At 53.6% G+C, this 27,995-nt stretch overlaps 1 protein-coding gene and 1 pseudogene across 2 annotated transcripts in view; one reads left to right on the forward strand and one right to left on the reverse strand.

Moving 5' to 3' along the window:
* LOC308605436 (methylosome protein WDR77-like) overlaps positions 1 to 27,599 on the forward strand; it is a 524,245-nt pseudogene extending 496,646 nt beyond the window's left edge. The window contains exon 5 of the transcript in view: positions 26,601 to 27,599. The product of the transcript in view is annotated as a methylosome protein WDR77-like (transcript). The remainder of the gene's footprint in view (positions 1 to 26,600) is intronic.
* Positions 614 to 17,706, reverse strand: SERINC2 (serine incorporator 2). Its single transcript, XM_081217452.1, has 10 exons — positions 17,570 to 17,706; positions 10,472 to 10,633; positions 9,583 to 9,773; positions 9,045 to 9,124; positions 8,519 to 8,656; positions 7,094 to 7,263; positions 5,278 to 5,368; positions 4,840 to 4,981; positions 2,361 to 2,576; positions 614 to 1,193 (listed from the first exon to the last, which is right to left on the reverse strand). Exons 1-10 carry the CDS (start codon positions 17,606 to 17,608, stop codon positions 1,058 to 1,060), a joined length of 1,365 nt encoding a protein of 454 aa, XP_081073578.1. The 5' UTR covers positions 17,609 to 17,706; the 3' UTR covers positions 614 to 1,057.
* Positions 27,600 to 27,995: the final 396 nt, after the last annotated feature.

The raw sequence follows: 27,995 nt of genomic DNA on the forward strand, positions 1-27,995 counted from the left end.
CAGCCTGGGTACAGGTGGTGTTTTTCCATCTGCTGAATGAGGAGCCAGGGTCCAGAGGGGAGGACTTGCCTGGAGCCCCACAGGAGCTCCATGGCTCTTGCAGTTCAGTGGATCCAGGCAGCTTGGCCGACTTTAGAGCACACGCTCTTCCCCACCACACCCTGGGGCCAGAGCAGGGGCCAACGTCTACAGCAGGGGGAAGTGGAGGGTGGTGACAGGTTCTTCAGGAGGACCCTAGAGGCAGGTCAGAGGTGGGCAGGACCTCAGGATGGGCGCTGGTAAGATGGCCCGAAGACCAGCCTCTTAGCCTCCCCATGTGAGCCCCCTCTCCACCCCGACTCTGGCCTCATCACCCCACATATGGACACTGCTCCAGGGCCCCCTTTTCTGACCCCCAGGCTCCCTTTTGCCAGAGCCCCTCCTTCCTCTATAGCCCCAGCCCGCAGGCTCTCCGTGACCCAGAGGACAGAGCCAGGGCCCCTCTGTCTGACCTTCAAGGCCCCTCATGGTCTGGCCCTTCAGCCCCCTCTGCCCTGACAATCTGTTCCAGCCCCTGCACTGGGCCCAGACGGGATGGGGCCCGTGCCAAGGGGGAAGGGCAGAGACATGGGAGGCACATACACCGGCTTCTTTATTGGCAGAGTCTTAGAGACTCAGTAAGGCACAGAGCCCAGGAAGGGGACGGGGTGTCCTGGAGTACATGGTCAGGAATACCCGGGGCCCAGTGCTGGGCGGCCCATCGCGGGGAGCACTCCTGCTCTCTGAGCAGCTTTCAGTGTCTCTCTCCTTCAGGACCCTCTCCTGGGGAGCCTTAGAACAAGGGGCCCTTTTTTCCCAAGAGGGCAAGTGTGGGCGAATGGGGGTGAGGGGAAGGAGGAAGCAGCTCCATGGGGGGCGTGGGGGGGCAGTGGGAGGGAGGGGCCTGATGCTCCTCCTCCCTGAAGGCACTAAGAACAGAGGGGCCCAGCTCAGGGGCGAGTCCTGGAGGTGCGGCGGGTGCTCAGCCTGCTGTCACTGAGCCCCAAAGCACCAGGTGGGCTGGCTGCAGGGGGCTGCCTCAGCTGAAATCACGGTTGGGCAGGAGGAGAGGGGCGACCAGGGTCCACAGGTAGAGAAGCAGCCCTGCCCAGCTGGCACAGATCTTCACCCACACGGCAGTCCACGTGCTGATCATCTTCCGGGTCTCACCGGGTCTGGAACACACCATCATCCCAGTGAGCCTGGTCCCTGATGCTGTGACCTCAGTCCTGGCCCCGACCTTAGGATCCAGCTGCGACCCCTGACTTCACCTCTGGCTCTTACCCTGTAAACTCTAGCCTCGTCTCTGATTTTTTTTTTTTTTTTTTTTGCGGTACGCGGGCCTCTCACTGTTGCGGCCTCTCCCGTTGTGGAGCACAGGCTCCGGACGCGCAGGCTCAGCGGCCATGGCTCACGGGCCCAGCCGCTCCGTGGCATGTGGGATCTTCCCGGACCGGGGCATGAACCCGTGTCCCCTGCATCGGCAGGCGGACTCTCAACCACTGCGCCACCAGGGAAGCCCTCTGATATTTTTGACACTTGGCCTTAAGACCCTACATAGAGCTCATGGCCTTGTACCATAGACCTGACCCTGACCTCAATTCCAACCTTGACCTCAGTCCTAGGCATAATATTGTGACCTGATTCTGTTCACTAACCTTGTGATCCTAATTCTGTGACCGCACTCCTGGTCCCTGACTTTGGGACCCAGAAGCTCCTGACTTTAGTCCTGACCTCTAACGCTGACTCTGACCTTCAATCCCATAACCCCATCCCTGACTTTATGACCACAGTTCTGATATCTCTGACCTCAGTTTTGACCCTTGGCCCTGTAACCCCAGTTCTGGCCGCTAACCTAGTTACTCTGATCTTAGCTCCTTGACCTGGTCACTTCAATCCTGGCTTTCTGGACTTGTAACCCCAATTTTAACCAAATGACCAAATTTGTTACTTTAAATGGCCCCAATCCCAACTCTCGACTTCATGACTCCTATTCTTGACCCTGTGACTTTGATTCTGACCCCACACCCCACTCCTAACCCTCAAACCATGAGTCCCAAATCCGACCCCATAACCCAAATCACCACCCCTGATCTGTAAACCTGGTCTGCCCTGAACAGGCCCAGCCTCACCTCCCGTGATCCCCACTTCTCAGCACTTAGCGAAGGTACCAGCTACTGCATGGACTAGGCACTGGCAGGGAAACTGGGGCACAGATGAGGCAGGCTCCCTGGAGGGTCCTAGAGAGACACCTCCATGCCCAAGTCTTAAACCCCAGCACAGGGCTGGAGGGGAAGGGAAGCGGCACGCGCACTGCGGACACTGCGGCTCCGTCCACGCACCTGTACCAGTTGGTGAGCGTCATCATGACATGCAGAGAGGCGAGCACCAGGCAGAAGTGGAAGAAGGAGTAGCTGTAGGTGACGCTGTCCTGCTCGTTGTCGAAGGCCCGGCCCTCGCAGACTGCCCCCTGCTGCTGCTGTGTGGCCTCCAGCACAGGCGGGCACTCCTCCGTCTGCATCAGGCTGTTTACCTGCCGGTGGTCCGAGGAGCGCAGACTGGGGGAGGCGGGGGGGAGGATGTGCGTGTGGCTGTCAGGCCGTCCCCACTGAGGTGGGTGGGTGGGCAGCACCAGGGGGCCCCACGCACCGCGGCATTGGCCGTGATGACCATGGGCACCAGGGTCCCAGAGCCTCGGGAGCTGGTGGCCTGGAGGTTAGGCCCTGGGCCCTGGAGTTAACAAACTGTCTTGACTCTCTCTACCCCTACTCCCTGTGTGACCTTGGGCAAGACACAACCTCTCTGAGCCTCTGATTCCTTGTCTGTAAATTCAGAGATAATAGTACCTCCCTGATAGGGTTGCTGGGAGGATTAAATGGAGTAATGGTGTTTGAAGCCCCTAGCACTGTGCCTGGCACAGAGTAGAAACCAAATAAACGGCCCCTGTTATTCTGGTTGTTTATTTGCCATTTCCACAAACACGTGTTGAGAACTTAGTACTGCAAAGGATCATACCAGGTACTACATTCATTTAAAATGTTCATAATAATGCTCATTTGCTGGTACATTTGTTTACCTTTTATTCATTTTAGCTAAGTAGTATTACCCACTGCCTCCCCTTTCTCTATGTTTATAATAAAGAGAGAATAATAGTAATGATTTTTGTCACTGTTTTTCTACAATGAGGTCTTGATGTTTTTAACTACATTTAATAGTTTGAGACACATATACAATTTTGAAGATCCAACTTGTATCCTGAAAAAAGTGAACAAAGGCCTGGATTCCAGCCCATTCCATCAAATTGAAAAATCACCCCCTGCTGAGCTTCAGTTGACCCCAATCACCAAATACTGTGCTGATATCTAGTGCACATGAGCCTAGATCTGGGCCATCTAGCCGGAGGCAAGAGCCATCATCAGTGGTCCCTGCCCTCGTGGCTGTTTATGCTTCTTTGCTTCCTGGGTTTTAAGAACTGTGTTAAGAACAGATGGGATCTGTGGGCTCTCTGAGGTGCAGCCCAGTGACTACAGGCCAGGGAGGTGTGAGTATGAGAAGCATCAGAAAGCACAGCTCTGTGCCCACGTTGGGGATGGGGAGGGATAGAGCTCGGGGGCAGGGAAGTGAGCTCCAGCACCACGGCCACTGTGCGTTCATGGCCTCGGACAAGTGGCTGCTCCTCACCAAGTCTCAGTCTCCTCATCTGTAAGATGGAGGTGATGTGGGCCCTTCCGGGTTGGAAAAGAAATCCAAGGAGAGGACAAAGAGAGATGTTTGTGAACTGCCCCAACTCAACTAGGAGAAAATGTTTTGAAAAAGGTGAAAACAAAAAGAAATGTGAAACAGCCTCAAAATGTTCTAGCCCAGGAGCCTAGAAGCAGGTGTGCTGCTTACAGGCAAACGGGACTGCCCAGGTAGGGTTACTGGGGGAGAAAAGATCAGGGCAGAGGTGCAGACACACAAAGTGGCACCTGGAGAAATGCCGGGCCACAGGGAGGCAATACCTGAGTCTGCCAGTGTCAACAATAAGTATACTGGATATTACCATCTGGTGACACAAAACAGCCACTCACAGCCATCCAGCTGTGCAAATATTAATAGTTCTTTGCAATAATAGCAAACACTTATTTGGCACCTACTACTTGCCAAGTTCTTTTCTAAGTGCCTTGTACATATTAACTCAGCATAACTCTTCAAAAATCCAATGCAGTAAGTAGTATTTTTATTCCTATTTTACAGATAAGGAAACTGAAGCACAGAAAGGTTGAGAGACTTGCCCAAGGTGCCAGGCTCAACTGCAGGCAATCTGGCTCAAGTCCACACTGATAAGCACTTGCTAAGACACCCCCTTAAAGAATGTGCTCTTAAGAGCACATGTGATCTTAAGAATGAGCTGCTCTTTCTCAAGGGACACTGTGGGGTCACAAGCCACCCTGGGCATTAGAGGTTATCATCCTTTAACTGAAAAGGAAGCTGAAGCTTGGAAAGGTGAAGCGGCCACACACAGGTGTGAGTGATAGAGCCTGGACCCGCTGGCCCCTGTCCAGGCTCCTGCCCTGGCACCACAGCTGAGCTGGGCACATGGCAACCCAGGCTCAGGAAAGGCCTTGGGCCAGGAGGCAGGGTTCAGCCCCGCCTCCGCTGCCCAGTCAGTCTGTGCCCTCTGAGGGGCTCAGTTTCCCCACCAGCACAGTGCAGGGGCTGGATGTGCTGCCTGCTGCGCGCGCCTTCCAGCTTGGTGTCCCAGTTCCCACATCCTCCTGTCACTTGTGCCTCGGGGCTCCCAATCACGATTCCTTCCCAGAAACCAGCCCCCCACCCTACCTGATGAAGAGGGTGCACAGGATGAAGACGATGAGACCCACGATGCTCGGTGCATCCCACCACTGGGTCTCGTAGCCCTCTGGGCCTGCCAGGGCCGTCCCATTGCCAAAGTGGGTCAGCAGGGTGGGGTTGCATTTCCGGTCTGGGGATGGGAGCATGGTCACCCTCAGCCCACGCAGGCCAGGTCTGTAGCCAGGGAGCCCAGAGGATGGGCTCAGATGGACAGCCAAGGGACAGAGAGACACACAACCAACCACTCAAGTCCCAGCGACAGCACACAGCAGATAAAACAACAGAGACAGCTCCAGGAACAGATGGGGTCCTCCCACCTCCCTGAAGGACTAAGTCTTGGAATGGGCTGGGAATGTCCCCGTCATCTTTGAGGGTCCCCAGCCCAGGAGGAAGACCAGGCCACCTGGAACCCAGGCCTCTACTCACCGGGGACATTGGATAAGGCCAACCAGGTGACAAACATGGTGTAGAGTGTGATGACCGAGGCCTGCAGCAGACCCGAGTTGGGCTGGGCATCCTGGCAAGAGCAGCCCACAGTGTGACTCCTGCCAAACCTGGGTACACCCCACCCCCACCCAGCCCAGCCACGCCCAACCGGGGGACCTCAGAAACCCCCACCACCCTAGGGCCATCCCACCCCACACCCTTCAGGAAAACATACCACCCGGGCCACCCACTGCCACCTCGCCCACCCAAAGGTAGAGTCTTAATTTTTTCTCTTAACAGATTACCCGACTTGTTCCCCAGCTGAGAATCCTTCCAGAGCAGCACTTCCTCACACTCTGAATTAACGCCCTCCTTCGTGTACCCCATCTGCATCCTCACCTGACAGCCCTCCCTGCTGACTACTCCCCAAACACGGTGGCCACCTCTCTGTCCGTGGAACCTGCCAAATCCTCTCCAACCTCAGGGTCTTTGCACTCACCCTGCCCTCTCCCTGACATCTTCCTCCCCCATATCTCTGCACCAGCAGTGTCTTTATATTCAGGCTTCAGCTCAAACAGGGCCCCCCAAAAGGCTCTGAAAACCCTGACTGCAGCAGACCCTGGCCCGGCCTGCCCACCTCCCTTTCAGCCCATACCCTCTTTTATTTTCCACATAGCACGTATTCTCCAAAATTACTTCACCTGGCCTCGTCTCCTACCGGTTGCTCTTTCCCACTCCTCACCACACAGACACGCTTGAAAATATGAATCTGAACTCTGTGATTAGAGCACAGTCTCTGGAGCCAGACGGCCTGGGTTCAAATCCCAGCTCCACCCCTTACTAGCCGTGTGATCTTAGGCAAGTCTCTTTACTCCTTTAAGCCTCTGTTTCCTCATCTGGAAAGCGGGGATGATGATGGTGCAAGGACTAAATAACATGACAAATGTCATTAACTGTTAGCTATTATTATTCCTCCTCTTCCTCACAGCTGTATCCCCAACATCTAGAAGAGTGCCTGGTACACACTGGATGCTCAAGAGGTATTTGCTGAATGAATACTGATTGCTGTGAGACCTGGAACAGAGGCATCACCCTCTCTGGGCTTCCGTTTTCTTACTGGGAAATGGAAGCTCTGGCCAGAAGGGAGATTCCCAACCTTTCTGCTAAGGACCCCCAAAGACTATCTAAGCTACCTCTGAAACACCTGGTGGCCTGATATCCCAAACTGTGAAATACCACTGGACTCGGAAGGCTTCCCTTCTGAAGAACAAGTGCTTATCTTGGGAGCTCCCACCCACCATCCCAGATAGTCTGGGATTGGAAACTGTGGAATCGCACCTTCTGACACCACTTCTTGAGGCGTCTAGGAATCATCACTCGGTGACCCTTCCTAATGTTCTCCTGATTTGCATGAAAACAATGATGACATCAAAATAATGATAACAATAGCCAATGTCTGATGGATATGCCAGGCACTGTTCTAAGTGTTCACTGTTCTAATATCTATATGCCAGGCACTGTTCTAAGTGTTCATAAACATGGTCTCAATCTTGAGAACAACTCCAAATAGTGTTATTATTCCCATTTTACATTTGAGAAGGAAGAGGCACAGAGAGGTTAAGGTACTTTCCCAAAGACAACCAGCATATAAATGCGAGAGTCAAGACTCTAACCCAGGGAGGCTGACTTGGGAGCCCACACTCTTGGCCCAAGCCTCTATGCTGACAGCCCTGGCCCCAGGACCCCAAGGTTCCTACAAAAAGTCCCACACACCGAGGAGCCTGGTTTCAGGCTGGGCAGAGACAGGCAGGCTCACCTGGACCTTGGGCAGGACAGCGACGATGGATACGCAGAAACAGAAAATGAGGTTGAGGCTGATGAAGGCCTTGCCCTCGTAGCAGGCGCCGGGCTGGGTGTAGTAGATGAACAGCAGTGCCACGGCCGCGATTGACAGTGCGTAGAAGAGGAGGGTGAAGAACAAGAGGCCTGGGAAGGGGGAGGCAGCGGCAGGTGGGTCAGGTGGTGCAAGGACCCCCATCCCTTGTTGAGCTGTGTACTGGGTCTCGGGCCCCAACTTCCTCCTCCAAGGAGTGTCTACTAAACTTCAGTCCCTGGAGGCTTCCCTGGTGGCGCAGTGGTTAAGAATCCACCTGCTAATGCAGGGGACACGGTCCGAGCCCTGGTCCGGGAAGATCCCACATGCAACTAAGCCCGTGCGCCACAACTACGAGCCTGCGCTCTAGAGTCCGCGAGCCACAACTACCGAGCCCGTGCACCACAACTACTGAAGCCCGCACACCTAGAGCCTGTGCTCTGCAACAAGAGAAGCCACCACAGTGAGAAGCCCACATACCGCAATGAAGAGCAGCCGCCACTCACCGCAACTAGAGAAAGCCCGCGCGCAGCAACGAAGACCCAACGCAGCCAAAAAGAATTTAAATAAATAAATTTATTTAAAAAAAAAACTTCCGTCCCTCACCCAGGCTTTGTGAGCTCCTGCCCCACCCTGAACTAAAATGATTCACTTGCTGCAAAAAAAGGTCACCATAAAAATAAAGACAATGAATAGAGGGGACTTCCTTGGTGGCGAAGTTGTTAAGAATCCACCTGCCAGTGCAGGGGACACGGGTTCAATCCCTGGTCCGGGAAGATCCCACATGCTGTGGAGCAACTAAGTCCGTGCGCCACAACTACTGAAGCCCACGCGCCTAGAGCCCGTGCTCCGCAACAAGAGAAGCCACCGCCATGAGAAGCCCGCACACGGCAACGAAGAGTAGCCCCCACTTGCTGCCCCAATGCAGCCAAAAACAAGACAATGAATAGAGAACAATCTCTCAAAAAGTGAACTAGATGCCTGGTGATCAGGGAGGTGTGAAAATCTAATCAACCCTGAAGAGTGCCTTTCTTCTTGATCAATTCAGAAGAACTGAAAAGGGACCCGTTCTGCCACTGGGGTTTCAATGACCAGGTGTCATTCGCGGCTCGCTCTGCAGGGCTTGCTCAACCAGATCCCTCTGAACTCTCCAGTGCAGCTCTCATCTGACCCCACCTCAGCCACCCCGGGTCAGCGGGCCCCTGCCACACACCCTTCCCTCCACGTGACACGGACGGCTCAGTTCCTGCCCTTAGGAGGCAGCTCATGCCCTCCAGGCCGTCGTCCAGCTTCAGGGACCACCTCCCCACACCGCCCCGACTCCTCAGGTAGCCCAGCCCCCTCGCGAGGCCGTTGGGTGGCACTGACCTGCATACCAGGCGCGGGAGTCCCTCTCCTCAGCCTTCTTCAGCCACCGCTGGTTCCAGGAGTGTGCAAAGTCAATGAGCAGCAACAGCTGGATGAGGAGGAAGACGAAGGAGCCCACGACACCAAAGTAGAACCAGACTAGGCAGGCAGAGGGGAAGGAAGCAAGGGGGTCCAGCCATGGCGCAGCAGCCCCTGTGTCTGGGTCTCTTCTCACGCTCACTTTTATATATTCAACAGTCATTTGTGCCACCCCCTGCACTGGGGACACTGAGAAGCAGCAAAGTCCCCACCCTCAGGAGCCCCTGGCCACGCACAGAGATGCCTTGCATCAGGGTGTGGGTCGGGGTCAAGGGGGGTTTCCTCCAACCCCGAGTTGCCCAAAGGCCATGTGGCCAAGCACCAGAGTCCTGTCCTCCTGGGTGGGAGGCAAGGACCCAGCCAGTAGTCTGGGGTCTGTGTGCAAAGGAGCCCCCAGAACGCTCATCCTTCTCGGTAGCCCCCATCCCTCCCCACCAGGGCCACCTACTGTTGGAGAAGGAGCCGTCAGGAATGTAGAAGGCGCCCACGGTGATGCCCACGAAAACCAGGAATTTAAAGAACCAAAACCTATGGTGGGGAAAGGGGGAGGACAGACAAGAAAGCTGAGTAGGGGGAGAGAAAAAGGCTGGACCCCCAGAACCCCACCCCTGAAGAGCAGGTACCGGGAGAGGTGAGAGAGACTTCCTGATGGTCTGACAGGCACAGAAAATCTGTCCTGAGCCTAGAAAAAGCCCCAAGGGGCAGAGGGAAGGACCAATGATGGGTGAGGATGGTCACCTGGGTTCTAACCCCAACCGTGTCACTACATTGGTGTGTGGCCTTAGGGATGCTGTTGCCTTTTCTGAGCTTTATTTCCTCATCTGAGAAATGGGAACTACTAAATGAGCTGACCTCTGTGCTGTGCCCTCCTGGCTTCAGCGGCTCCTGAGTCTGAGGATTAGGGTTTGGAGATTGCTGGAGACAGGCAGAGGATAGGGAAAACCACAGCGGGAGGGGCCCAGGGTGCAGGTGGGACCCCTCCTCACCCATTCTGGATGGCAGCCCTGGGGTCCCGGCTGCTGCGCACGCAGATCATGAGCAGGGTGAAAAGGAAGAAGAAGGCTGCCATAGCGAAGCACATACGGTAGACGGCACGGTGGCCGAGCAGGGAGCCACAGTCGATGCGGCCCTGCAGGACGACAGGGGACCCGGCCACCTCCTCACACACCCAGGGCAGCTGTGGAGACAGACAGAGCAGCTGGAAGACCCCACCCCACCCGGAACCCGAGCTGACTCTGCCCAGGCCGCCAGGCAGGAGGCTCTCCCAGGAGGGCCACCCGAGCCTCCCACTTCCACCCATGGCCCATCTCCATTCCCACCCACCTCTGCGGCTGAAGCCCTATGAGTGAGCCCCCCAGGGACAAACGGAAGGCATGGCACGGTCCAGGGCAGGATTTCCCAAAGTGCTCTCCACCCACCAGCTACATCAGAATCCCCGGAGGTTCCCCTCTCCTACAGAACTAGAGTCTCTAAGGCAGGGTCTGAGATTCTGCATGACTAGCACACTTCCCAGGGAATTCATGCTCTATACACACTAGTATGTCAGAACCTCTGGCCTAACTATCCCACTGGCTATGAAACACTGAGATGAAGCAAAGACTTAGGACCCTCAAACTGGGCTTATGCATTAAAGTGGGGAGAGCTTACCCTGGGCCAGTGTCTGGCGGGGATGGCGATAATGATTCATGAGACTTCCCAAGGGGACCAAGGCTTATGAGAAACAATAAGGCTCAAACCCTCCTCCCAATATGAAGAAACGACCCTCCATCGTCAAGCTTGGATCATCGGTGCGCTGGCACTCCTGCCCAACTCTTGATCAGCTGGGCCCCCAGTAGCTGAGCCTTTGCCAGAGGCCAGGTCCCGCCGGTGGCTCACCTTGTAGAGCTGGCTCTCCACACTGGGACTCAGCATGATGACGGACACCAGCACCCCCAGGAAGAGGAAGGCCGTGAAGACGAGGCGGCTCAGTGTGGAGCTGTGGCTGCAGGGGCAGCAGCTGCACAGGATGCAGGGGGCAGAGCCACAGAGGCAGGATGCCTGCGGGGAGGCCAGGATGGCACCTTACTCTCTGGTCTCCTCTCCCCTTCCCCGCCCAAGCACGCAGCATCCACCCACTGCCCGCTGCCTGTTCAGCATCTCCAAACCTACGCAGAGACTGCCTGTGCCACACCACGAAGGGACACCTCTTCCCCAGATGTCACCCCATATAACTTTCAAGCCCAAGGGAGAGGCCAAGGAAAGCAAGGCTGGAAGAGGCTGGGTCCCACAAGGACACACAGCCAGTAAGCAACAGAACCCAGATTCAAACCTGGATCTATCTCAGGTGTTACTGTGGCTTCGGAGAGAGAGCTGGGGTCACAGTGCTTCTTATTTAGGAGGAGGCAGAGTGGAAAAAAAAAATCCAGAAGGCCAGCTCTTTCACTGATTAGCTATGTGACCTTATACAGCTCCCTCAAGCTCTCTGAACCTCAGTTTCCTCTTCCATATAATGGGAATCGTGACAGTACCTGCTTCTCACATAGCAGTTCTAAGAATGAAATACCGTAGGGATTTTATTTTATTTTTTTATTGTTTTGGCTGCGCTGCACAGCACGCAGGATCTTAGTTCCCGACCAAGGATCTAACCCGCACTCCCTGCAGTGGAAGCACAGAGTCTTAACCACTGGACCGCCAGGGAAGTCCTGTAGGGATTTTAAATTGTAACTCCCTGGGAATTCCCTGGCGGTCCAGTGGTTAGGACTCCGTGCTTTCACTGCCGACGGCCCGGGTTCAATCCCTGGTCAGGGAACTAAGATCCCACAAGCCTCGCAGCACGAACAAAAAAAATTGTAACTCACTCAGGCTCCCTTTCTCCCTTCCCTGCTTTATTTTTCTCTGTAGGACTTACTACCACCTGATTGCTTCATAGTTTACTCGTGTTGCCTGCCTCTCATTGCTAGCGTGCAAGCTCCACCAGGGCAAGAGGGTTTGTCTGTTTTGTTCACCATGGTATTCCCAGAGGTGGGAACTGTGCCTGGCACATCATCGGGAGCTCAGTGACTATCTGCTGAACAAATGTAAAGTGTCTGGCATCGTACCAGACGTATGTTAAGACCTCAGAAAGAGCAAGCGCTGATAAATCAACATCTGTTGAATGAATGGAATGAAGAATTTGGGTGGCCGTGACTTCCCGCTCTGGGGCTGCACCAGTTTGGGACAGCAGAGGCGTCCAACCCTTTCTGTCTCCAGGTCCTCTGCCCTCCGTCAGCCCCTCCCTCCCTAGGGCTGGCTGAAATCACTTAGGGGCTGGTGATGCCACACCTTTCGTAGCTGTAGACTCATCCCTTGGGAGCCAGTTCTACAGCCCAGCCTTGGAGGAAGTGGGCCCACATCCAGATACATCTGGTTCACTGTTTCTCTTCCCCCAAACAGCCCTGACTCCTCATTCTGGTATTTAAGAGTCTGGAGGGCAAGAAAGACACAGGCTCTGCCATCCTGGAGCTTCCAAGGGCAGGAAAGATACTCAGCAAGTCATTATACCCGTCATGGTAAGTGTGAAGAAGAAAACATACGTGCTGCCATGAGAGTGACCGGCGGGGGCCTAGTTTAGATTGGGAGTAGTGGATTACTTCCTGGAAGAAGTGACACTTAAGCTGAGAGCTGAACAATGAGGATTCACTCTCCTGACCAAGGGGAAGAAAGAGTGTTCCAGACAGAGGGAACAGAGCCTGAGGCAGCTCTGGGGCGGACAGGAGCTGAGCGTTGGAGGAATGGAAAGAAGTCCCTATGGCCAAAGCTTCATAAGCAAGTGAGTGGTGAGGTCGGCCAGGCTGGCAGAGCCTGGCAGCCATGTGCAGGACCCTCGTGTTCATCCCACGAGCAATGGGCATCCATTGCCACTGGGCATCACCTCCCAAAGCCGGGAGGGACAGGAACAGCCTTATGCTGAGTGACCAGCTTTGTGGAGAGCAGGCTGAAAAGGGCCCCTTGCTCCTCTGAGGCCCCGCCCCCTGCTTTCTGGACTGGTCACAAGGGGTAGAGAACACTCTGCTTGAGGGGCAGCTGCCCTCCCGTATCCCCCACACCTCTCCCCCAGACTGGAAATGCCCCTGAGAATGCTCCTTCTTACCCATCTCTCTCACCCACAAAGCCAAGTAACAGCACAGTTGCTAGGTGAATGCCGAATGAAATTCTCCCTCACGGTCCAAATCATCCAGCAATTTCTGGTTGTATCTTGCAAACCCCACCCCAATCCCTGACTCCTGTTCATGGCTACCTTGGAGCGGGGGCGGGGGGGGGGCGCAATTAGGAGATAAGCAAATGCCAGAAGAAGTGTTCTGTAAACCATAAAGAGCATTCTGAGATCAGAGAGATTAAGAAACTTGCCAGAAGTCACACAGTAAGTGAACAGCAGTGCTGAGATTCAAGTAATAACAGCGATAGCTTCCCTTTATGACGAGTTACTTGTCCCAGACACTATGATAAGGGCTTTGTCTAGATTAAGCCTCACGGACACTATGAAGTGTGTTGTAACTTCCCATTTACAAGTGGGGAACTGAGACTCAGATAGGTGATGCGGCCAAGGTCACACAGCAAGTGAGCTAAGGAGCTGGGGTTCAAGGTCAAGTCTGTCTGCACCAGGGCCTGCTAAGTCACTGATGGCAGACTCATTACATTTCAAAACACCCCAGCGATGAAAACAATCCCTCCAGTGCCCAAGAAAACCAAGGGAGGCCAACAGGTACTGATCTCAGGAACCAAGTGCCCAAGTACCCAGGTCAGGGCCCGGCTCTGGCTTGTTACCATTTCAATTTGAGACATTTGAGACACAAGGAAAGCTGCACACTGCAGTCAGGGAGCCTGGCCTTTCAATTCACTGTGGTTTTTGGAGATCAGAATCCAGGTATTCCTGATACCTGAAACCTCAGGATTTCCAAGGGCCTGGCTGGTAGCCAGAGAGACCAGGTCAGGGAGAGAACAATACACACAGCCCCCCCCACTGCTTCTGGAGCCTCCTTGGAGTTGTTCATACATTCGGATTCCCACTCCACCTCTGAGGATCACGCCTACCACAACCTCTTCCTATAGAAATACCAGCCCACAGGAGTAAAGGCAGACATGTGCACACACATGTACACAGGGGAGTCCACTGTTACACTGTTCACACGAGGAAAATAATAGGGGAAAGCTGAAAATAACTAAATATCCATCATTATATCGTGGTACATCGTGGTATACCGTGATCCCTAAGAGGGATCTCTCTGCTGAATGGAGCAGATGTGTTGGTAAATGGGTATATACAACTAAATATAGTTAAATATAAATTATACCCCAATGAAGTTGATTTTCATTATCAAAAAATAAAAATTTTAAATTAAGAAAAAAACTAAAACAGGCACGAAGCTTTAGGTTGTATGAGCTTATTAGACTATCAGGAAACTGCAGATGACCTCATTACTCAACACCAGGGGACAGTGGTGGCCCACTGACTCCATGGAATGTTACAGAGGCAGGAAAGATGAAAGCCACTAGACTGACAGCAACACAGGCTATGCTTATGATGCAACGTGAAAGGCCAAGGCAGACTACAAACTGTTCCCACACTCAGATTACAACACCCCCTCCACAGATGCACTCAGGGGAGAGGCAGCAATGGAAAAGCACCAGAAATAAGAGTGGTGGAATCTTAGCACCAGCCAGGTTCTCAGAATGGAGAACTCAGAACTCAGGAGCCCTGGGTCTGAGAGTCTTTACGCTGCGAGGTTCCGTGGCACCCCATAACTGGCTGAGCCACCCTAGCACTAGACCAAACACAGGAGAGAAGAGGTCAGCCCAAGACTACTCAAAGCATACTTCCCTCCCCCACGCAGTGTGAAGAGGAGAGGGCCCTGTCTTGACTCTGCCACCAGCTGGCAGTATGACCTTAGACAAGTGGGACTCAGTTTCCTCAGCCATAAAATGGGCCTCTGGGCAGGGCAGTGAGGTGGCTTGGAGCCCATCAGACAGCCCTGAGTTCCACCAGGTTCCCCATTCCTCGAATGCGGTCTCCAGCACCTTACCACTGAGCTTACAGAGCAGCTGCTGCACGCCAGCTTCAAGCTAACTAAGTCCCACTGAACCCTCCTGACACGCTGAGAGGCAGGTGCCGGTGTTCTCTCCACTTTACAGACAAGGAGAGAGGTCCTCAGTCACGCCGCTGAGAAGAGGCCAAGCCAGGACCAAGACCAGTCGGTCTGAGCCAGAGGCCTCTCACGCTCCCTCGACTGTAGAAGGTCCTCCTTAAATATCTGCTGACCGTCCAACTCACCATGTGCTGGCTTGGCTGGTGACTCCCATCCCTAGTGGGCCCATCTCATCTCCTCCCAGCCAGGACTCACCTTCAGCCCAGTCCAAATGCTGACCAAGGGAACGACTTTTGTCCCCTTCCTGCCTTGACAGATTTGCATCTGACCAAGAGGCAGATGCAAATGCGTCACGGCAGGAGGGACAAAAGTCTTCCCCACCGACCCATGTATGCCAAAATGTTCCCTCTAAAGATGCCTGGCAACCCCCCCTTAGAACTTCACTCCTGTGGGGCAATGTCCATTGAAACAGGTTGTTATTGGTATCCAGTAGTGCCCAACTGTACCACTTAATACTGTGTGACTGTGGGGAAATCATCTTCCCTCTCTGATCCAGCTTCCTCAGCTGTGAAATGGGGATAATATTCACTGCTTCATTGGGGTCGTTGTGAGGATTAAATGAAAGGGTATATACAAAGTGCTCACTACACTGTTGGGCCTGGGCTACCACTGGACAGCTCTGGGCTGGGAGCTCTGGGCCTACAGTAAGCACTCAGTAAATGGCAGCTCTTGTCTGTACCATGATCTGTAAAATAGGATAACTATGTCATGGGGTTGGCGGGTGGGGTGCGTAATGAGATGGCAGGGGTGAAGGGCTCAGCACAGCACCTGGCGTGCAGTAAGTACTCAGTAAATGTCAGAGGTCAGAACGCCAAGGGGAGGCCACTGACCCGAGGGGCAGGTCCCTTGTGGATATTATATACTTCCTAAGCGAACCTCCCGATTCCACTCTGTGCCAACCCTATCCCTCAGCATCCAGGATGTGAAGGGAGGGAAGGTGTGGGCAGAAGCCTAGACCAGGAATCAGATTTTAATCCTGACTGTGCAGTTCCTCCTCCTTTCACTGTGCAACCTTAGGCAAGTCAGCTAACCTCTCTGGGCTGCAGCTTCCTCATCTGTAAACTGGGGGTTGGAGCAGGACTGTCAGGTGCCTTCTGACTCAACATTGTAGGAGTCTGACTCAGAGAACAGCAACTGGCTCCAGACGGAATTCTCCACCCACCTTTTTAAGATGATAATAACAATAGCTCCTATTTGGAGCACTTACTCTAACAGGGCGGGGCACTTTTAAATCTTCCCAACTCGGCATTATGAGGGAGGTAGACAGGGAGACAGAGGCACAGAGAAATGGCAGGTCTAACTTCAACACTCCCCCCACCCCCAGGATAGCCCAGCTTGATGGAATTCTGGTCAACTCCAAGGAAACTCTCCCTCCCCCAACAGGAAGCAAACCCTTTCTGGCCAGAGCCCTAGCCCAAACCTTGGTTTCACTGGGCAGGGAGGGATCTCAGGGAACAGTTCTTGATTCCCCCTCCTGCGGGTGTGCACACAAACACACATACACACACACACACACCCTTCACAGATGGGGAAGTAGAGGCCCAGGGAGGACAAGAGTCCAGGAACCCACTATGTAGCCTCTCTGTGCAGATATCATTCTCCAAAAATGGCTGTAAAGTAAATCTCTAGATCCCCCAGCTGTCCGCCCCTACACCCCCATCCTAACACACTCACACAAATCAGGGACAAAGGAAACTGGGATTTCAGCAGCCACCAGACTCCCCCTCCTGCCTCTCCACTCATCTTTTGTGTGGGGCAGAGGGGGAGGGGGCTGCCTGAATGAACCTCAGATTTAATGAAGGGAAGAGGGAAGGGAGAGGGGGCTGGGAAAGGAGAAAAGAGAAGGGGCCTCCCAGCCGGGGTCTGGCGGACGCTCCTCCCCTCTGCTGGCTGCTCCCCAGGTCCCCCAGCAGACGACCAGGTAATCCCTCCCCCACACACACCCCAACCTCCCTCAGTTCCTGGGTTTTCCCAGCCAGAGCTGGGCCGATGGCGGTGGTAACCCGCACCCCTCACTCAAGACCGACTTAGAAAAGCAAAGGAGGCCTCCTCCCCTCCCCCAACTTCGGCACTGGGGCCCAGAGGGCAAGCGTCTGGGGTTCACTGGGGAGGTGCCCAGGAATTAGCCTGAGCCAGACTGAACGAAGCAGAGACAAGACACAGAGAGACTGATAGACTGAACGGGCAGACAGACCCCGGCGGACAGACACGGAACCGTCTAGACAATGACAGATGGAGAGGCTTCGGACGGACAAAGACAGTCGGACAAACGAACGGACAGATATCAGACACATACAAATGGACAAACTGAGGCAGACGGGTAGGGACAGAAAGACCAACTGACAGATTGCCAGAGAAACAGAGAAGGACACACGGCAGAGAGGGACAGGGACCGGCAGGCCACACAAAGAGAGCGTCCGGGAGGGAGACCAGACGCGCACTGCCAGGACGACTCCAACAGCTGGGGCCGCAGCGCCCACCCCCGCCCCGGGCTCTGGGCCTCAGTCTCCCCAGTTCCCTGGAGAGGCGCCCGTCCAGGACACCCCCTCCCCCGCCCGAGCGCGCCCCACCCCCTCCCCCGCGGTAACCCGATCCCCGGACACCAGCTATCCCCGGCGCCCGCGGGCCCGGGATGGGGGCGGGGGAAGTAGGTGAGAGGGGGGACCTGAGGGGCGAGGAGGCGGGGTGCGGGCCCAGAAAGCCAAGTTTGGAGGAAGGAAAAAAGAAACTATTTGGAGGAAGAAGACAGGACAAAAGTGCGAGGCCGAAGAAGGGGCAGGCGCCGGGGGCGGGCGCCGGGGGCGGGACTCACGCAGCTGAGCAGGGAGCAGGCGCCCAGACAAGCCCCCATGTCGGCGGCGGCGCGGGGCGCAGGGCGCGGGCAGAGGGGCGCGGGATCCGGTCGGGCTCCTGGCGCCGCGGGCTGGCCCCGCCCTCAGCCCCGGCCCGGCCCCGCCCCGCCCCGCCCCGCCCTACCTGCCGGAACCGCTCGCCGTCTTCCGGCGGCGCTCGGGGCCTCCCGGGACTCACCTGGGCCAGGTGCGGCAGGTGGGACCCTAGGGAAAGTGGAGGTACCGGGGGTTTCAGCGGCCGCGCGAGCCGCGCAACCGGGCTTGTGTCCGGATCCAAAGTGATGGTTTGGAGATAGTGAAACCTGGGTTCGAGTGCCGACGAGGCCGCAATGCGACCTCACAACACTTACCCCGGACTCCCACCGCAGGGGACAGAAGCCAAGAGATGGCCACCCCTGACTCCTCGGCGCTTGGCACGGAGCCTCTGCCCAGTACATAAGCGTTGAATGATGAATGACTGGACAAAGAAATGGGCAAGTCACTTCACCCCTCTGAGCCTCAGTTTCCCCACCTGTAAAGTGAGGATACCTACCTCAGAGGGCTGTTACAACACATAGGAGATGCTTGCCAAGTGTGAGCTCCCTCTGCCTGTTACTCCTAAGACCCCGCCTCGCACTCTTTCGTCTGTCCTCCCCTCCATCCACCTGTTCTTTAAGCTCTACTGACTCCTGTCTTGGGCCACATGCTCCCCAGAGCCACCCGGCTCATCGCTCCCCAGGGATGCCCGAGCCTGGCCCCCAACTAAGGAGGTCAGAAGGGGTGGGTGGGTCACATTCCTGTCAGACCGTCCCCCAGAGGTAGGTGGAAGAGACCCAGAAGCAGGGCTCTGTAATCACTCTTAGTTCACCCTCCAGCCCGCCCCTCACTCAGCCGTAGATGGGATAATGTTAGGGAAGGAAATCTGCGTGCCTCAAAGCTGGCCCCGGGGCCAAAGATCCTACCTGACTGCATCCTTGGTGATTCATGGAGCGCCAGGCTTAGCCATTCATTGTGCTAGGACTGTTCCGCAAACATACCCTACACTTTCCCTCCTCCACACTTTAGCACACAGGATACCCTCCCCCTGGAAAGTCCTTCTCTTTATCCCCCTCTCTACCCTTCAAAGCCTTGCTCACAATCTCATATCTTTTTGGTGAAGAGAACCACCCTTCCCCCAAAACAACTACCTGGCCCCATTAGGAATAAATATTCCTAATATAAATATATCCTGCTTCCCTGTGTTTCTACAACACGGGACCCCTTTACAGCCCCACAAATAACTAAAGTTACCACACAGCTCAAGCTTGTACCAAACTCTTTCACCTACATGGTCCCATTCAAGCCCTTTAGTAACCCTGAGAAGTAGATTAACTCCTACTCCATTCCATTTTACAGATGAGGAAACAGGTTCAAAGAAGTAAAGTGACCTGCTAGACATAAACTGAGCACTGAATAAACATCAGCTATGACTACTGTGGTTAGTTATTATTGCTGCTCAAAGCCACACAGCTCAGAAGGACAGAGCTAGAAGACCACCCAATCTGGCCCTGATCTCAGAACCCAAGGCCTGTCCCCGACATCTCACTGCCTCTGTTTGAAAGTAGAGGTGACTATACCCAGTCAGCCTCTTTTTCTGTCCAATAATGTCTTCAGTCCTAGTCAGAGACCCTCAGGAGATTTTGAGCCGCCCAAGGACTGTCTGACTCACCTCTGGCCGGTCCCTCCCCTGCCCTGGGCACAGCACAGGGCCTGGCACACTAAGGCAGTGGATGCTTCCTGAATGAATGAATGCCTGAACATTTACCACAAGGCCAGTGTCCTCATTCTGCCGCCTAGGAGTCTGAAGTGAGCCCTTCTCACGGCCACCCACCCCAGGGTCAGTTCCTCTTGACACTGCTGCCCCAAGAGTCGAATTGTCCACCCTCAACCTGTCCCTTTCCATGAACTGGTCCAGTAGAAAACACCCATGACTTCGCTGAGACTCTTGTTCTGTCACTGCCTCTCCCACCCTCTGCCGCCCTGGAGATCGCTTCTCCTCTCTTACTTCCACCCCTTACCCTGAAATGGGAGTGGTTGTCTTACTTAACCTCACAGAGCAGTTACAAGCATCCAGAAAGCATTCTAAGAAACAGGCAATTATCTGAAAGGAGGGAGGGATTAATATACCTGCAAGTGTAGAGAAGCAGCCCCCTCTGGTTTTTTAGATTGAAATTTTCCAGAGCAGGCTGATGTGCTGCCTTGTCCTGGCCTCACCCCTCCCAAGATGGAGGCGAGCTGGGCTCTCACATCCCCACATCGCCCTGCCCAGAGGGGCAGACCCCCTACAGACAACTCACTCTGTAGCCTTCTCCTGGTGCTTCCTCTTTCAGCCTCATGCTTCTCATCTGTAAAATGGAGATAATCGTTTTTGATCCAGCTGTCTCACGGGACTAGTGAGGAGATGAAATGAGGAGGTGGATAAAGAAGCTTCATTCCTTGGTATCCTGACAAGCCCACCCACTTTTCTCCCAGTCTTGAATCTCTTGCAAGGGACTAGAATCATTCTGTCTCTCACACCTCCAAAGGCAAGATAACTGTCAGCAGCTGTGTGATCCTGGCAAGTCACCCATCCTCTTGGAGCCTCAGTGGAGGGCTGGGATTCAGGATCACCACAGCTCTTCCAACCATGTAATGCCGTGTAAACTACACCCATTGAGAGAAACCTACAGGGGTCAATTGGTCCATCCCCCTGTGCCCATCACCCAACCCAGACAGATGCTCAACTCTCCAGATCCCAAAGGAAGCAGGACCTGGCTTCTTGGGCCACTCAGCCCAAGTGTTCTCTAATCTGGTCTCATTGGGCCTCAGTTTTCAAATCTGCAATATGGGGACAATCCCCTGCTCAAACTCCCCCATGGCCCCCAGTATCCCCCATCCATTCTTGCCCATCCCTCTTACTATCCTCCTGTCCATGAGGACTCAGATGCACTCTGGCTTTGAGCCTCCTGTCCCCTGGGCCTCGCTCTCTGCCCTGGCCTCCACTTCCTGCTTCTGATGCATTTACAGAGCAGGGCTGAAGCTACCCCTTATGAATATTCATGTGGGATAATAAGGGCTTGGGGTTGGGGGAGCTTCTGGGGAGAGGCATTCACGAGACACCATCCACCCACTCTCCCCATACACAGCCCCCCACCAAGGCTGCCCTCCCTCCCAAAGGGTGCATGGGAGTTTGAGGCAAAGGCCTGAAGTAACAACAATAATAATATCCACAGCAACCATTTTTAAGTGCTTACAACACGCCAGGCACCCTGCTAAGAGCATTTCCTGTAAGATGCTTTTAAGTTGGGAACTATGTTCCCATTTAACAGATAAGGAAATCCATGCTCCAAGAAGGAGCACTCACGTAAGTCATATGCGAAACATGTGAAGTGATTACAAGCAGAGCAAGGATGGAACCCAGGTCTTGTCGGACTCCAGAGCTGGTACTCTTTTTTTTTTTTGGCCGTGCCATGCAGCTTGTGGGATCTTAGTTTTCCGACCAGGGATTGAACCAGGGCCCCGGCAGTGGAAGTGTGGAGTCCTAACCACTGGACCACCAGGGAATTCTCAGAGCTGATACTCTTAACCTCTGCCATGCAGGTGCACAGGGCCAAGCTCAGGAGCGCATGGTCAGGGGGCCACACCTGGACCTCACACTCCAGCAGATGTGCTCACAGTGGTCTTAGGCGACCAAGGCTTTAGGAATGGACTCAGGTCCTGGAATTGACTCCATCTGGAGAATATGGAGACAGGCAGACAGGTGTGTGCATGAACGCAGATACACACACGATGTACATGTGAGCACGGATGCATGCAGAATGTGTTGTGTGTGCATGGCGGTGAGCATGTGTGGCGTGTATGCCCCTGAGGCTGCCCAGGGGATGCAATGCTCTGCTGCTTTGTTCCTTTTTCAACCAACCACAGGACCTGCTGTGTGCCATGTGCTGGGGATGTGGTGTGAACAGGCCAACACCGTCCCTGCCCTCCCGGAGTGTCAGTCTGGTGGGCTTTGTACCCAGATATGGTAACACTCCAGAAGGAACTTTTGTGGGAGATTTTCTCTGGGGGATGTGGCTGGGAGGTGAGGGGGAAGACTGTGGGAAAAGCGGAAAAGGTGAGACATGTGGAGCGGGGAGCTGCAGGGGAGCCCCTGACACTTGCCAGAAGCGAGGGCTGGAGGAGTAAACCAGGGCCTGGCATGGACTACCCAAGGGTCATAGGTCTGAGGATTCTAGGTCTCTGGATGCTCCCTTTACAGATATCAAAAGTCTGCCACAGGGCTTCCCTGGTGGCGCAGTGGTTGAGAGTCTGCCTGCCGATGCAGGGGACATGGGTTCGTGCCCCGGTCCGGGAAGATCCCACATGCCGCGGAGCGGCTGGGCCCGTGAGCCATGGCCGCTGAGCCTGCGCGTCCAGAGCCTGTGCTCCGCAATAGGAGGGGCCACAACAGTGAGAGGTCCGCGTACCACACACACACAAAAAAAAGTCTGCCACAAATGCACATGTGGGCACTGTGTGTGTGTGTATGTCTTTACGTGTGTGTGTGTACAGGTGATTATGTGTGATGTTTGCATATGTGAATTCATGTCAATATGTGTAAGGAGAGGACATGCATGAATTGGAGAACGTGGGTGAATCATGTGAGGTGTGTGCTGATGAGGGTTTTACATGTAGGGGTGTGTGTGTGAGTGAGAGTGTGAGTGCACCAGGCCTGTTACTGTCAAGGAGAAGGAGGAGGGAAAAGAGTGTCATTTGACCAAGTCCTCACATTCATGAGCCTCAAAAATGCATCAAAAAACAGATGGACGGGTGGAGGGATAGTGAGATGAAAGGATGGATTTGGATGGATTTGGATGGATGAATGGAAAAAGGGATGGATATGAGATAAAGCAAATATTGCAAGATGTTCCTTGTAGATTCCAGATGATAAGGATATGGGTGTTCAGTGTACAGTTGTTTCAACCTTTCTGGATGCTGGACATTTTTCATAATAAAATGTTAGAAAACAATGTACACTCAAAGGAGGCTGGATGTCTCGTCCCAGGGAATCACACACAAGATGGAAAGAACAGGACGCTCATCAAACAGTTTTAAACTATATCCCATCACCAGACCACGCGGCACTGTGAACTCATATCATTTATAATTCCTGCAATGATCTTATGAATCTCTCAATTGCATTGGATTTGTGAGTGTGTGTGTGTGCATGTTAAAGATGTTAATTTATTAAATAAGAGTATGTAAAACACACCACTGTTGTGGCCAGACTGTTTCGGCATGTCTTCATTGTTTTGTTATTTTTTTTTGCGGTACGCGGGCCTCTCACTGTTGCGGCCTCTCCCGTTGCGGAGCACAGGCTCCGGACGCGCAGGCTCAGCGGCCATGGCTCACGGGCCTAGCCGCTCCGCGGCTTGTGAGATCTTCCCGGACCGGGGCACGAACCCGTGTCCCCTGCATCGGCAGGCGGACTCCCAACCACTGCGCCACCAGGGAAGCCCCCATGTCTTCATTTTTAACTTACTGGGAGCCTCAAAAATAAGAACTGGTTTGGGCCTCTCTTGGCCTGTGAGAGTCCCTGCTGTGTGAGGCGTGCATGTGGGTTTGCACATACACGCACTGTAGGGATGCAAGCACATGTGGCTGGGTGAGGCTGATGCCCATGGGAGTACCCACCCAGGAACTCAGCCTCCTCTAGGTCCCCATGAGGCCAGCACCGTTCTCAGGGCGAGGGAATGTCTTGGGGCTGAAGAAGGGAAGCCACCGGCCCCATGGCAGTCTTGGGGACCAAGAACTCTCTCATCCAAGGCTTGGACACTCTCAGGCCAAGCGGCGTCCCCTAGCCAGCAGTGGAGTGAGGGCGGCGGAACCTGTGGTGTTTCCCCAGGACAGCAGGGCAAGGCAGGGTGTCCTGCGGCCCCATGGCTCCTCTCTTCCTCTTCATACACTCCCTTCCTCTCCTCCCTTCCTCTCCTCCCTTCCTCTCCTCCTGTCTAACCACTCCTCCTCCCCTGCCCAGTGCCTGTTGGTCCAAACTGTCAGCAACCCACATTGTACAGAAAGGGAAACTGAGGCCTGGAGAGAGCAGAGCTACCCAGGCCACACAGCAAGGTAGCAGCAGGGTCAGAACTGAGCTCCAGCCTGCATGCTATTCTCTGCACCACTGCCGGCCACCTCTGCATCTCCGTCCTTCTGTAAGGAAGGGTGGGGGTCCAGGCCCAGAAGACCCAGCAGGTGAGGCCCCAGAGTGCCCTCCTGCCTGTGTGGGCCACACACAAGATCCAGCTGCCCACGTGGGCACCAAAAACAGAGCATGGCTGGGAGGCTGGACTTGGGTTCTAATCCCAGCTCTGCCGTAGACCCTGCTGGAGTGAACCTGGACAGTTCCCTGTCCCTCCCAGGGCCTCAGTTTCTCCACCTGTTAAACAAATGGGGTGAACTACAGCAGTGGCTTTCACATGTTTGGGAGCAGAACCCCGAGCAGCTACAAGAGTTGCCGCCCTTGTCGGTGCAGGGAAGGCAAATAGGTCTCCATCCACTCAGCCCCCTCATCTGCCCTCCACCAAGGAACTCGGCAAAGAAATTTCCACCCAATTGCAGAACCAGGGGATAAGAGATCAGGCTTCATCACCGAACAAGGCTGGGCTGCTTACCAGCTGTGTAAGGCTCCCCAAGCCTCAGCTTGCTTCTCTGTAAAATGGGATTAACATTACCAACCTCCTAGGGCTGTGTGAGATTAAATGAAATAATTCATGTCCAGTGCTTGGTACATGATGAACCTATTAAAACTTCAGGCAACAGTGGCTGTTATTACTAGTCACCCCAGATGAGAACCACTGCGTAATCCTGCTGGCTTCACCATGCGTTATATCTGTTGTTCTGGCCCCAAAGCCAGTGCATTTTGGCAGCTGCTACCCCAGATTCCTCAGCTGACCTATCTCTGCAGCTGCTCCAGAGCAGCTGGGCCTGCAGAGGCTGCTTCGAGGCCAGGCCTGGCCCCAAGGAGGGGAAGAATAGGGCTCCCTGTAATCAGGCCGGCCTGGGAGCAGGGGCCCGGGAGCAGGGTCAGTTTCATCTGGATGACAAAGCCTCTGGCAGGCCATCATTAGCTCCCCTCCCCTGCCCTGCGCCAGGCCCTGACCTGGCTCCTGAAGCTCCAGGGAGAAGGCGGCAGGTATTTAGCCAAAGCCTTTCATTCCCAGGGGCCCTCCCCTGGCTGCCTGATGACGCAAGCAGGAGGGAAAGTCAGCTTGAAGCCAGGGTCCCCAACCCACTAGGCAGCAATCAGCCCCAGGGTGGACAGCCACTTGGAATTGAGAATCCTGCAGTGTTGGAGCTGAAGGAAACTCACAACTACCTAATGTATATATACACAGTGGAATATTATTCAGTCTTAAAAGGGAAGGAGGGACTTCCCTGGTGGTGCAGTGGTTAAGAGTCTGCCTTTCAATACAGGGGACAGGGGTTTGAGCCCTGGTCCAGGAAGATCCCACATGCCGCAGAGCAACTAAGCCCATGCGCCACAACTACTGAGCCCGTGCTCTAGAGCCCACGAGCTACAACCACTGAGCCCACGTGCCACAACTACTGAGCCCGCGTGCCACAACTACTGAGCCCGCTTGCCGCAACTACAGAAGCCCACACACCTAGAGCTCCGCAACAAGAAAAGCCACAGCAATGAGAAGCCTGCGCACCCCAACGAAGTGTAGCCCCTGCTCATCGCAACTAAAAAGAAAGCCCACGTGCAGCAATGAAGACCCAACACAGCCAAAAATAAATAAATAAATAAATAAATTTTAAAAAAACAAGAAACACCTCTAGTGTCTCCTCTTATTTAACAGATGGGGAAACTGAGGCTGAGACAGGGGAAAGGACTTACACCCATGCACACAATGGGTGAGTGTTGAGAGGTGCTCCCTGACTTTCTATTCCTTCCCCAGCAAGCTCCGCTCTCACCCCGGGCTGCACAGCTGCTGCATCCAACTCATAACCCGGACTCCAGATTCCAGCTGGCTCTTTGGCACACCTACCAGTGCAATTTCTTCAATCTTTTAAAAAAATAATGTTACTCCTTTACTCTGGGTTTTGTTTCTCCCAGTTATAAAATATACCTGTTCCATGAGAGCAGGAACCTCATTTGTCTGGTTCACCCCAGGATCCAATCCCCCAGATTTTTGCGTCAGGCAGGGCTTTGGGGAAATACAAGAATGCTTTAAAAAAGTAAAAAGAAATCACCTGTGACTTCCCACCCTCAACGTGCTTTAATATATCTTATTCTTTTTTTAAATTTATTTTATTGAATTATAGTTGATTTACAATGTTGTGTTAATTTCTGCTGTACAGCAGTGATTCAGTTATACATATATATACATTCTTTTTCATATTCTTTTCCATTATAGTTTATCAAAGGATATTGAATATAGTTCCCTGTGCTATACAGTAGAACCTTGTTGTGTATCTATTCTATATATAATAGTTTGCATCTGCTAATCCCAAACTCCCAGTCCATCCCTCCTCCACCCCCCTCCCCCTTGGCAACCACAAGTCTGTTCTCTACATCTGTGAGTCTGTTTCTGTTTCATAGATAGGTTAATTTGTGTCATATTTTAGATTCCACATATAAGTGATAACATATGGTATTTGTCTTTCTCTTTCTGACCTCCTTTGCTTAGTATGATAATCTCTAGTTGAATCCATGTTGCTGCAAATGGCATTATTTCATACTTTTGTTGGTTGAGTAGTATTCCATTGTATAGATGTACCACATCTTCTTTATTCATTCATCTGTTGATGGACATTTAGGTTGTTTCCATGTCCTGGCTACTGTGAACAGTGCTGCTATGAACATAAGGGTACCATTTCACCATGAACATTTTCCTGGCCATTAAGATGTTTTCCTGAGGAGGGACCACATGGGGGCTGGCGGAGCTGAATCTCTAGCAGGCGTCCAGTTTAGGGCCAGGTTGGAGTTGGAACCATGGAGATTTTGAAGGAAACCCCACCCCCAGCTTGTGCCCCTGGCAGCGGGGAGTGGAGCCATCCTCCTAATGTGCCCACCTGTATGGAGCATCAGTTGGAGGCAGCGTGGTATCGGGGCATTCCTGCTAACAGTTTCCAGCTTGAGTGGCCTCTGCTGGGCTGGCTCCCTCTGGCTTTTTAGGGACCATTGTGCTGTCCGCAAGGAAGATTTCTGCTCCGCTGGAGTCCAGACAGAGGCTGGAGTGGCTGACCTCACTTGGGTAGGGGACAGAGGTATCCTAATGGCTTCCAATTCAGGTGCTGTTGAATTGTGGGAGCTGGATGAGAATGAGGCACCCATTGACAGCAAGTTCTGCAAGTATGAGCACGATGACATCGTGTCTGCAGTGTCCCAAGCTCTGGCACACAAGCGGTTGGTGGTAGCAAAGACTTCTGCATCAAGATTTGGGACCTTGCTCAGTAGATGATTCTGAATTCATACCAAGCTCACTCTGGGCAGGTCACCTGTATTGCTGCCTCTCTACACAAGGACTCCGTGTTTCTTTCATGCAGTAAGGACAGTAGAATTTCACTGTGGGATATCCACTGCCCCAAGCCAGCATCACAGATGGGCTGCAGTGCATCTGGCTACCTTCCTACCTCCCAGCCTTGGCATCCTCAGTGGAGTAAAGTCTCTGTCTTCGGTGATGAGAATGGACTGTCTCCCTGTGGGCACAAAGAGTGCAAGCTGTGCCCTCAGCTCAGCTGTGCACTCCCAGTGTTTCACTGGGCTGGTGTTCTCCCCACACAGTGTTCCCTTCCTGGCCTCTGTCAGTGAAGACGGCTCACTTGCTCTGCTGGACTCAGGCATTGCTGAGGGGTGTAGAAACCGAGCCCACAGAGACTGTGAGAGAAACTACTCTGTCCCTGCTAAATCACTCCCTTCTTACCCTAGTGGGCTGGGACCGTCAGGTCACCCACCATATCATGCCCACAGAACCTCTCCCAGAGCCTGGACCTCAGAGTGTTGCCAAGTAGGTTGGATTTCAGACAAAAAGCAAATCCCCCATGAGTATCCACTCCCTTTGCCCCTGCCCTCTCAGTTTGTGAGACAACACAGGAGCCTTATACAGTATGTTGATACGTCAGATCTGTGCAGTTAATAGGCACTGTCTCTCAGCCTGGGGCAGGCTGGATTCTGGGGTCCTGTAGTCAGGGAAGAAAAACTTCCTTGAACATGGATATGTATGTGTGTCTGAGTGTGTGTGTAGATGCATAGCTGTTGCTGGCAGGGGGAATAAAAAAGCCATCCCACATCTTTCCCTAGACCCAATCCCCACCCCCCAAAGTTAATAAAAGATTTTTTCTTTAAAGAGAAAGTGTTTTTTCCCTTTTTTTTGAATTTTATTTTTTTAAATACAGCAGGTTCTTACT

This window comes from Mesoplodon bidens (assembly GCF_964165515.1).
Source record: "Mesoplodon bidens genome assembly, chromosome: 2".
NCBI classification, from domain to species: Eukaryota; Metazoa; Chordata; class Mammalia; order Artiodactyla; family Ziphiidae; genus Mesoplodon; species Mesoplodon bidens.